Here is a 12,274-nt window from a genome sequence, read left to right as displayed (position 1 = left end):
TCTAGGAAAACAAACTGGTAATTTTTTGCTGCAGTTAAATTCTCTTAGTTGGTTAACTAGGCTAAAGTAAGAATCTGGTCAATGTTGTACTTCATATGAACTCTTTGTTTTTTCTGAATATTGGGATGGAATAAGAACTGATTTAAAATTCATTAATATATGACTTTATGCACGTACGAATATATATAAGTATATATATATATATAAACACATTTATGCAGCTATAAACTTACGCTTGCGACTGGATGGAGGGATCAATAACAACATGCGCAGAGAGCACGTGCTTAAACGATTGAATTTTAAAAGGAGATATAAGATCGTGCGTGCAAATAATCCATAATGTCACACGGTATACTGTTTACGTGGAGTTGAATTTTACTCGCTTTCGTTTCTCTGGGCATTTTTCGATTGCAAGGACATTCTCAAGACTTCTTAAAGTTGACATTAAGTTCGACAACGTTCAGCGAGGTGAGTTTGACACGCTAAAATAGCTATTTTGTTCTCTTTGTTATCAGTTATAGATTTTCAGACATAATTTTAAATATATATCTTTTCCAGGTTTAGTTCTTTCTTCTTGCCTGTAATTCAACACAATTTGTACAAACCTTTACAATTACAAAACTAAAATTCTAAAAGAAAATGTAAGGTCGTTGAGGTGAGTTACGTAACAAACTTAATTTTCAGCGTCTACACTTTTATCAGAAAAAATGTTATACTAAATGATACTTATCAACCCGTTAGTTATAACTATGTGTAATTAACACAATTTTGTTCGTTAATTATACTGGCAAGCACTTTTTGGTCAATAATCAATTGATAAAGGTGTTTAATATTCAAATGGTCCGGCATGGCTAGGTAATTAAGGCGCTCGACTCGTAAACTGAGGGTCGCGGGTTCGAATCCCTATCACACAAAACATGCTCGCCCATTTCAGCCGTGGAGGCGTTATAATGTGACGGACAATACCACTATTCGCTGGTAAAGAGTAGTCCAAGAGTTGGAGGTAGGTGGTGATTACTAGCTGCCTTTCTTCTAGCATTACACTACTAAATTAGGGATGGTTAACACAGATAGCTCTCGTGTAACTTTGCGCGAAATTCAAACATCAAATGTTTTTTAAGCTTCTCATTAAAATTTTGGGAGAAAATTTTGACCAATGTCTTTCATAACTACCACGTTTAACAAATTTATGTTAGCAAATGTCAGCAATTGTCACAATAACTAGTGGCATCTTAGACACATTCACACACTCAATGATCATGTGTTTGAATCAAAATTGTTACTTATTATAATTTGGATTTAGAAGTTAAATAAATGTCGACATGTATCATATTTATGATATTTACTAACAAGTTTTATACACACATTTTCTATCTTAACACAAATACACAAAATACAATGCAATTTATCATAACAATTATTAAAATTGTTTTTACAAATAATGATCTATATACAAACGTTATACAAACTTACAAACAACGCTGAGTCTTAGCAGCAATACATTAAATAATATACATTATCGAAGAATTATACAATTTCAGAAATCGTGACAGTATATATATATATATATAACACAACCCATGCAGTAACCTGATTATCTTAAAATTACACAGCAATTCAAATCAAATTGCTCCCCTACAAATGTTATCTTTTTGGTAAAGGCTTAACACAATCATTAATCGCACGGCTCAGATGTTCTTTGAAATCTGAGATAGGTTTCAAAAGTGCAACAGCAATATTCTGGTTAAGTTTTCCAACCAGTTGACATGTATGACAAGTTTTCCAAAACTAAGAAATATCTTGCCTAATTTCTTGTAAAAAAAGTCTCATAATTTTGTCACATTTCTTGTTGACACCTGAATGACCTTCCGTGGGGAACTCATGGAATGCTTTCAATATTTCTGAATGATATGCTTTCAGAACAACCATTTGATAAACCACAGCCAAGCTCTCAGAATCTGGTACATTTAGTCGTCTCAATTTTCTTATAAGCACGTCATTAAAAAAAAAAAATAACCATTTCGAACTTTCTCCAGTTCATCTTTCGAGAGTGCATGTTTAAATAGTAAAGAGATCTGAAGATACTTTTCTTTGTCGGTGATCATTTTACTTCTAGCAAGTGGGACTTTACCAGATGAACAGGATCACTCACGTTCATCATTGTCACTCACCAATCATTTGTCAGTAGAACAATTATTCACAAGATCCCTGTCAGATACATAAGATGTCTGAGAAAAATCTGTAATATCGTCCTCTGAATACATGTTTATCATTTGTCTTTGGCTTAATTTCGTAGCCTAGGCTTGAGTCACAGCATGTGAGGGAAACAAGTCCTAATTCTCTTCAACAATACAATCATCCTTAGATGAAACAGTGATCGGCTCTCTAACCATTTTGAATTAAGAAACAATTTTTCCCCAGCCATATCGTTTCCCAGCAATAATGGTACACCCTTAATTGGTGGAATAGGTCTTATTTCATCCACAACTGGTCCAGAAATTAGGTTTAATGTTATGAATAGCGACATTAACAAAGCCACCTACAATGGCCTCAGAATCTAAAAGCATTACACCTTTTAACAACAACAGTTGAGTTGTTAACTCAATCACGTAGAATACGTATGGTAGGGGATTAACAGTGCCATTTGTCAAAGACGCAGAGCCAACAGACACAAAATGGTCTAAATTCCTCAGCCTTTTTATCAGTAGCCAAATCAACTACATCCAGTGATCTGGTAAAACTACATCCATGTGTGGACACGAATGCACTGGGTGTTGTTTCATTTTTCTTTCTTCAAACAACAAGAATCAGACAATCAAGTTTTTTTTACAGAAATGGCAGAGAGGCCTTGATGGTTTTGATGAAATTTTATCCTGATTGTCAGAAAATTTCGAGATAACAGAGCTGGACTTTTGAGAAGAATCCTCAACTTTAGTGGATTAAACAGATGCAGGTTTTTTGCTGAGATGGCAGGAATTTATTTTTATTAAAAGTGTTTTTATGTGTTAAAGTGTTATAAGAAAGAGCAGCTGTTTCCTCTAGTGTTTCTTTCTTTACAACCAAGTTTGAGGTCATCACTTGCACGATGTTTAATTTCCTCAATTAGACATAATTGTCTTAGTTTGTCGAAGCTGTTGCCAATATACACACAATTACACTATCGATTAAAATAAACCTCTTTTTGGTGGGCGAATTCTATATAAGTTTGATTATCTTGTTTACGATAGCCACGAAAGTTTTGATGATAAGTCTCCAGTACTAGCTTGTATTCTTTGAGAATAGCTGCTCTAACCTTTTCGTAATTTGTACAATCTTCTAGAAAGAGATGAAGCATTCCATGGTTTGAAAATGTTGGCAATATTTATCAACATTTTCCATTAAATGGTGGCCTAATATATCGATTGAGTTCAAAGTTGTCATTTTGCCTTGGTCAATCGCAGCTGAGACTAATTTCCATTTCTATCAGCCTAATTTCTTCCTCGTCTTCGATAAGAGCTTGTTCGGCCTCGAGGCGTTAATTTTCTCTTTCAGCTTCCATACGTCCTTACGTCAGCTTGATTTGGTGACACTATAGTATTCCTCTATGCTTCCTCAGAGAACAAATCTTCATCGATTAATATTCCAATAATACGTTTTTTAGTTCGTTTTTTTCTCATTAATTTCTAAACCTCTAGTTATAAAACTTTGGTAATTTCAAGCAATTAACTTTTGGTATATCTTTTTAGTTGTTCAAGAGAATGTGCTTTAAGAAAATCTTAATAATCTGACACGATCAAACATTTTTAGCACTGACAAGTATAAATTGAATTATGATTGGAAGTTGGATTTAGAACGAATTTTGTCTCTAATTCAGATCCCACCTGAGACCCTTATTTATTATATTACGTGTTATAATTTGAATTTAGAAGTTAATTAAATTTATGATACATGAGATTTATCACTGTTTTCTGCCTTAACAAATATATTTATTTTGATATAGAAACAACAATACAATTTCTCATAATGGTTATTGCAATTAGTTATTACAAATAATAATTTACATACAGAAATTTTACAAACCTACAAAGTTTGTTTCTTTTTTAATTTCTCGCAAAGCTACTTGAGGTCTATCTGCGCTAGCCGTCCCTAATTTAGCAGTGTAAGACTAGAGGGAAGGCAGCTAGTCATCACCACCCACCGCCAACTCTTGGGCTACTCTTTTACCAACGAATAGTGGGATTGACCGTTACATTCTAAAGCCCCCACGGCTATAAAGGGCGAGCATGTTTGGTGCGACCGGAATTCGAACTCGCGATCCTCATATTACGAGTCAAACGCCTTAACATGCCGGGCCAGTACAAACCTCTAAAGAACATCAAGTCTTCTAGCTGGCCTGGAATTGAACATTTTGTCGACAGTCCACGATGGGCGAATGAATTTCGAGTTGATATCGATACAGTTCACTAAACAGCTAGCTAGCTAGTTGTTTCAATGATCACACGTTAGTTTTTCACCAAGGAAAACATCTGATATCCTCGTAGAAATACTAACTTTCGAACTTAATTCTCTGGAGCTGAAAAGTTTATAATGTTTCAAATCTGTAAATGCCCATGTTGAAATATCTGTGATTTTTCGATTGATAAACGTTTATCACAGTTATAACTTCCGAGGTTTATAGTGCACTAACTGTGGCAAACCAACAATATATATTTGTCTTTTGGTGCATCCATTTATAAATTTTAAGGCAATATTCCCAAAAGTTCAGTTGGCAACAATATTTGATAATATACTAGTGCTTTCGTAAAACATATATTGTTGATTCTTACATTCGAGAATCTTTGGTGAATAGTCAAGAATTTCGCAATACACATTTAACAGTATAAGCTACATATATTTCTAAATATATAACTGAAACAATCATAGACATTAAAATAAATATATAATAGTAAATGCGTTACAAAATGTTAACTAATATATTGTGACATCTCCCTGAATATGTTAACCTTCGCTGACTTATTATTAGATATTATTGTTTGTAGTTGCTTTTCTTGTTCATATGCTCGTATCTAGAAAAAATAGTTTTGCAAATAAGTAGAGAAAATTGATTTTGAACATGTATATTTGATCAGATATAACCTTCGAATTAAACCACAAATGTGTTTATTTCACGCTGAATAGTAATTCCAAAATGAACATCAGACTTCTGTGTTTTTTGCTTCTGATGGTGATTGTGACAGTTGACTCTGCTAGAATTAGAGGAGGTCGAAGGGGTAGAGGAAGGAAAAAGGGACACGCAGGTTCTCCAAGATTCATATTCTACACTTCACCTGGTCGTCGGGAATATTATGATAATCCCAACGTAAGTGTGAAATTTATGTAATTCGTAAATAATCATCTATATTGTTGCATATTCAGTGGAAGTTTTCGCACCTCTAAAGTTACAACTATAATCAATATGTTGTAATCGTGTTTGTTGTACTTTACATGGTTGTGCATCACATGGTTGTATCCATAATTAACTCATGCTATGAGTCTCGTTTCTCGCTTAATTCTACTTAGCGACTTTCCCGCTAATCTCGTCATTGCAAATCATTATAATGATAACTGAAAGTCTGTAGATTTCTCGCTGTAGTGATTAAAGCACTTGTTGGTTGTAATGAATCTGGGTTCGTTTCATACACTTTAAGTTTTCACTTTTAACGTAGTAAGTGACATTTTGTTTGTACGATTTTTATTATGTACGAGGCCTCTCAATAGGCTCTCTCCACCATAGGTATCGAAACTCGAATTCTAGCATTGTAAACTATAAAACCTACCACTGAGCCACTGGAGGAAGGACGTAACATTCTCAACAATTTTCTCCCGAAAAAAAAAATATATATAATTTTTATTTTCAAAATGTAATTAACGAGAATCTTCGTCTTACAGAGTAAATAACACAACTGAAGACCTTCCTTTCAAAACTTTTTTTTGTCCAAACCAATAAAGCGAGAACTGAGAGTTGTGGTATTCAAAAGTAGATAGCTTAACTGTTGAAATAATTTGCTTGACAAAATGTACATTAAACGTAAAAAATAAATTTATAGCAGTGGCGGAATTTCAGCAAAGTTTAACCCTAATTTCTAAAAAACACGTAAAGTGTTGATGGACAGGACGTTTCGAGGTTCATACATCAAGTTCAATAAGCAGAAAAGAACCAGATGGTTGTGAGGAACATGGATAATATTAGTAATTTCTCACAAACACAGCTAATTTATCAGATGTTTTACATTTCTCTCTCTCACCCACGTACACAAATAATAACAATTAAGGCGTGGCGCAACGATTTATAGTTAAATAACCAGAATTCTGTTTTGTTTCTTCCACATTAAGGGAGATCGTAGTATTAAGCTAATTATTAGTTAGATATGTCATACTACTAGTATTTATAACTAACTTGAGTGAGCACTGTTTTAACATAAATATAATATAAATATATAGAAACATCGTTCAAGTAGCGAGAATAACATCACACGTAACCTTTTATTTTTCTAGGGAGCTCGAATCTTGAAATCATCTCATTTCGATTACGAGTTTTATTTAGGTCACAAAATCGTTTTTCTTTGCGTAGCCAAGGGAGACCCACGGCCTCAAATTACGTGGTTTAAAGACGGAGTGGAATTATTTTCTCATCCTTACTTTCAGGTAAAACTTTCTAGTTTAGAAACTTTTAAAAAGTATAGTAAGAAGTTTAGCACATCAAATGTTAAAATTGTAAATACAAAGTGCCAATAGATATATTTTTTTTTAAATAATTTGCTTGAGAAAATGTATGTGAAATTTACATAAATTTGGAATGTCATTTCATTAACGAGAATGTTAATAATTTATCCTGGAATTCAGTCACGTGTATTTATCTACCTTGTATAATACAGCTGAAAACGTTAATTATATCTTTTATTTTTCAGGGGTTTATTTTTTCTTTAAACACACCTTTGTTTAAGGGTTAAGGAGCACTTTGTTTGTTCCTTAACTCATTACAATTGAGGTTTAAAATGTATCTCCTTCTCCTTTTTTATTTTGTTTATTATTATCATACATTCATATTTATGTTGGCACACAGATCTCTGAGTGGCAACATGGGGAAAACAAGCTGAAAAGTAAGCTGGAGATCACGCCGGCAACACAGATGGATTCTGGGACATATGAGTGTCAGGCCAATAACAAATATGCTGTGGATAGACGTGTTTTTAAGGCTGACTTCGGGGCTAACAGCTAACTGATAATCCTATCAGCCTCCTTTCAGTTAGGTGTCAAGTTACTAAGGGCAGAGAAGAAACGCATAATATTGAATTCTCTAGAAATTATTACACTTTTTCTGTAAGTTTAATTATTCTTCACTCACAAATGAAACCCAAACATCACTTATGCCAACACCCTTAAAACTATCTGTGAATGAAAGAATGAGAGAGTTTTAGAATCTCAGAAACTTTTGTAACGTTAAGACTAAAAAATTCCATTTGTAAGCTCAGTTCTCGAGATTTCATGATAAAGTGATATCGACAGTTAAGTAGCCAGATATATCTATACGGCAATTCACGGCTGGTAGTACAGAGTATGTTATAATGAAATTTCTATATTTGGAATTACTGTATCTTAAAACTACCCATCTAAAGTAATTAAAAGTTACAGCAGATACATCGAGAATCATAAAATTAATTTAAAAAGAGTATTTAAAAACTATCACAGCATATCAATCCTTTTACAAACATCATTGTTCATAAAAAGTTTGTCGATATAGGCTATCTCATTTTCAGTAGATGTTGTCAAACCCTTCAAATTTCTTGAGCTATTCTCTCATTTTAGGTAACCTCACAGCCAGTAATTATTCTACTGGTACAAAGTCTTGCCGGCTATGAATTAGGTAACCGTTGTTCTTTCTGAAACTGTCTCTCAACCGAAGTAAAACTACAATTATTCTGATGACAGCGTCAAACGATCGTACACAGTAATAAGTATTTTATTCAAATAACTAATCTAGCATTGTTTAAAGAGAAATAAAAACATTCGTTCTGTAAATTTCTTTCCCCCTGTAGGTAAATAGTTTTATTATATAATAATTATAAGTTTGCTAGTTTATTTTTAATCGCCTTGTACTTGCCATTGTGAAATTTGTCTGGATTTTATTTTTCCAATGTGCTGTTCTGTGCTTTAACAAACTTAACCTTACCTACTACTACAATTCAAAGTGTGGGAAAAATTTATTGTGATGATTTCAACAATCAGCTTATCTTTTTAGTGTCTTAGTAAAAATCATGGAATTAATGTTATTAATAATTCCAACTAATTCTAATTAATATGGAAAAGCATTCTGAAAATCTGGTTTTGATTTTGCTTTTACGATTTATGTTTCATTTTATATATTTATTAGTTTTTGGTATTTTATTCAAAGTAATATAAGTATATAGCTTTAATGTCTGTCTCATTTGAAGTTTTTGCACTCTATTGGATATCTAATAAACAATTTATTGTATACTGAAGTATCCGAATTTTTTTTCTGTAGCGAGACCCTCAAGTTGTAGCTTGCTTATAATACATAAAAGGATATTTTTAGTCATATACATATATACATATCTAATTGTATGGGTATGTACGACTTCCGTGCTTTGTTACCAAACTTGAAAGGCCTGCTGTGCAAGAAACTCTTGGTGACTAAACATCGATCAGTTAAGGAAACGAAAGAAAATATATCCTTTATGAATTTGACATTACTGTACTGTTTTATTGAAGTATTGCATGTGGCTGATTAAAGCAACGAATAGCAACTTTTCTTTACCTTTTATTAACGTGCATTCACACTCGATGTTAACTTCCAAAAGTTGATCGGCATTTAAAGAAATAAATTTAATCGGATTTACAATTAAACTGTTATAAATCTACTTTTCAAGTTGCTACACTTTAATATAAACAGAACTGTAATCAATCTACACGTTTAATATATTCACATTAAGAACAATCTCACTGAACGAACATAACCCGTTTCTAATTTTTGGTTATAACAGGTAATGACGTGTTATAACCAGATATATCTGATAAATCATTCGCAGGTACAGAGCATTTATAAACTAGTTTACAAAATAACAATAAAAAGGTTTGAAATTAATTATTAGCAAGATAAAACTCAAGCATAATCAGAAGAAAACTGGTGAAGTACCTACAGTAAGGAGGTATATAAACTGACGAAGTACCTTCAGTAAGGAAGTATATAAACTGGCGAAGTACCTACAGTAAGGAAGTATATAAACTGACGAAGCACCTACAGTAAGGAAGTATATAAACTGGCGAAGTACCTACAGTAAGGAAGTATATAAACTGACGAAGCACCTACAGTAAGGAAGTATATAAACTGGCGAAGTACCTACAATAAGGAGGTACATTGATAACAAGATGGGCATTTTCTACACACTTATTCTAACAGGTTTGGTTGTGTTATTGACATATTACTTAGTAAATATTCATAAAGCGAAATAAATAAATAAACATCGTGGGTTTAAGATTGAAACTAATAACTGAAACAAACGTAACTCACTTGACTCTTCATTATTATATCATTATTTTTAAACCTCGACCAAACTATAAAACCGATGTTATTTCAGTTTCAACCACTTAGGGTCGTTACGTAAAGTAGAAAAGCAATTCTTGTTCTGTAAAAACGAATATTTTCAGAAACAGAAACCACTATCTACCCCGATTACAAGTTCCACTTCTTCCCTTCAGTATAGTATACAGCAATAAGATATGCAGAGCTGTACCAGCTACTACAGCTATTGTAACTGGTAAAACACAAAATAACAACAACAGAAGAATAAACTGCTCTGGCCAAGTTGGGCCAGCTATTATAACTACAAGAACTGATAAATTCAAAAGTAAAACTTGCTTTGCCTAGTTTCATAATAATGGGATTCAGAACTATTTTTAGTGTCCGCCAGTAGAATTGGTTTTGTTTTCTCAGTAGCCTCTAATTATCAATATGTTTATAATATTATGTTTTTTAACTTCTTCTGTGTGACACAGTAATTTGTTTACTGACTTATACTGCTAGAAATCGAATTTTGATACCCGTGTCGCACAAAGCAAAGATAGCCATTTGTGGATTTTTGTGTTTAATAACAAACAACAACAATCTTTTTAATAACACATGTGTGTTTATACCTAATATACATTTCATATGTGATAATTGTTCACTACTCCAAATGTTTCCTATATATGTTTTTCAGATTAAGATAACATACTTTTGGTTTTTATATTTATACTAAGAAACACGAGTGACGGCGCACAATATATAATTACAACTGCCATCTGTTGCTGACTAAACGTAGTGAAGTAACATCATTCAGTTATTAACCCATTCAAGTATTTCATAGTTTTGGTGAATAGCTGTATAATAATTAGCACTCACAGTTTCTTCATCATTTAATAAACACAGGTTTTCTTTGTTTTTAAAATTAATCGGCACTAATAGCACAATTATTGCTCAATTTACCTATTTGTTAGATAGTATGATGCAAATGTAAACAGTTTGGAATGTACTATTGAACTTTAAAAAATAAATTATTCATTTCCGAAGAACATAAAGAAATATATTTAGTTTACTATTTCAAATATACTTTCTCATGAAAACAGCGATCTTTTAGGTGTTGAATTCACTGAAAGTTATATTTTTGTTCATATGAAGAGTATAAAACTCCAATCACCAGAGTCACCAGAACAGTGATTTGGTTCGTAGGCGCTAGGAAAAGGTTTATTTTAATTAATCTAGCTGTTACAAAAATAGAGCAAAATTAGATGTTCTGTGAAATGTGGTATATCATTAAAATGTTAAAGCTCAAAATACTCGGCTATTACCTATTCAGTTAATATGACTAACGACCTATCTAAGGTTGAAGAAAATACTTTTTATCAACGAATAGTTGGATCGACCATCACATTATAACGCCCCCACGGCTGAAAAGGCAAACTTGTTTGGCACGACGGGGATGCGACCCCCGCGACCCTCAGATTACGAGACGCACGCCTTAACACGCTTGGCCATGCCGGGCTAGGTGCGTCTATGAACTAACAATGTTAAAATCCAAGGTCTGATTCCCGGTAAAGGAAAGAACAGATAGCCCAATGTAGTTTTGGTACTAAACAAACATTTGAATGATTAGAATTAAGCACAAAGTTACACAATGGGTTATCGGTGCTCTTCTTACCACGACTATCGAAACTCGGTTTCTAGCGGTGTAAGCCCGCAGACATACTACTGTGTCACTGGGGGACCTTAAACAAACAGACTCATAAGAACATCAACTTAAAAGTGTGCGTGTGTGTTATTGGTAACTAATAAAAATAACATTAAGTTAACTTTCAAATATACTTCAGCATCTGTCAACTTGATGTGCATAAAAAAATAAAAGAGTTATCCCAGAAGGGTTTGAACTCTTTTGATTAGACCAATAGACGATATTTGATACTATTTTCAAGGTGTAAGTAGATGACCAGACACGTGACCTGACTCGAGACAATGAGAATCAATATGGAAACATTAACTTGTAAATATAAAGTAAAACGATGGATTAAAGGAAGATGCTTGAATTGATATAAATGTGTTTGTAAATGTGATGGTTTAAGTGTGGCGATTAAAGTAAACAGCAAAACCACATTGAATTAGGAAAGAACTTATTCGATTTGGTTTGGTTTGTTTTGAATTTTGCGCAAAGCTACACTAGGGCTATCTGCACTAGGCGTCCCTAATTTAACAGTGTAAGACTAGAGCGAAGGCAGTTGGTCATCACCACCACCCACCACCAACTCTTGGGCTACTCTTTTACTCATGAATAGTGGGATTGACCGTAACATTCTAACGCCCCCACGGCTGAAAGGGCGAGCATGTTTGGTGTGCCAGGGATTCGAACCCGCAACCCTCGGACATGCCGGGCCTTTACAGTGTTCGAAAATGTGTGAAGGTGACTTTTTGTGTTCTTTGTATCTGTTTTTCAATTTTCTACTTGTTTCTCCAATATAGAAGTCGTGGCAGTTATCACATTGTATTTTATAAGTAATGTTGGTGTTGTAGTTGTCATTGTAGTTTTTTTACATAGTATAAACCTTAGTTTTGTGCCTGGTTTTTGAGTAAATTTGGTATTAACTGGAATGTCATATTTCGTTATTAGTTTTTGCCAAATGTTGGTTATTTTTCTGCTGATATCGGGAATATATGGTATGCAGCAGTATATGGCTTCCTGATTTTTTAAATCGTGGGGTATATTTACTT

General features: G+C 33.3%; 1 protein-coding gene across 1 annotated transcript; it reads left to right on the top strand.

Moving 5' to 3' along the window:
• The first annotated feature begins 322 nt into the window (after window positions 1-322).
• LOC143251923 (immunoglobulin domain-containing protein oig-4-like) lies at window positions 323-8,466 on the top strand. The gene is made up of 4 exons (XM_076503291.1): window positions 323-468; window positions 5,158-5,338; window positions 6,514-6,663; window positions 7,082-8,466. Exons 2-4 carry the CDS (start codon window positions 5,168-5,170, stop codon window positions 7,235-7,237), a joined length of 477 nt encoding a protein of 158 aa, XP_076359406.1. The 5' UTR covers window positions 323-468; window positions 5,158-5,167; the 3' UTR covers window positions 7,238-8,466.
• Window positions 8,467-12,274: the final 3,808 nt, after the last annotated feature.

This window comes from Tachypleus tridentatus, chromosome 6 (genome assembly GCF_004210375.1).
Source record: "Tachypleus tridentatus isolate NWPU-2018 chromosome 6, ASM421037v1, whole genome shotgun sequence".
NCBI classification, from domain to species: domain Eukaryota; kingdom Metazoa; phylum Arthropoda; class Merostomata; order Xiphosura; family Limulidae; genus Tachypleus; species Tachypleus tridentatus.
This window is presented reverse-complemented; position numbering and strand designations above follow the sequence as displayed.

Coding starts and splice junctions, on each gene's coding strand:
- LOC143251923 (XM_076503291.1), top strand. CDS start 5,168: ATGAACATCAGACTTCTGTGTTTTTTGCTTCTGATGGTGATTGTGACA. Junction 5,339..6,513: donor AATATTATGATAATCCCAAC/GTAAGTGTGAAA, acceptor TTATTTTTCTAG/GGAGCTCGAATCTTGAAATC. Junction 6,664..7,081: donor TTTCTCATCCTTACTTTCAG/GTAAAACTTTCT, acceptor GTTGGCACACAG/ATCTCTGAGTGGCAACATGG.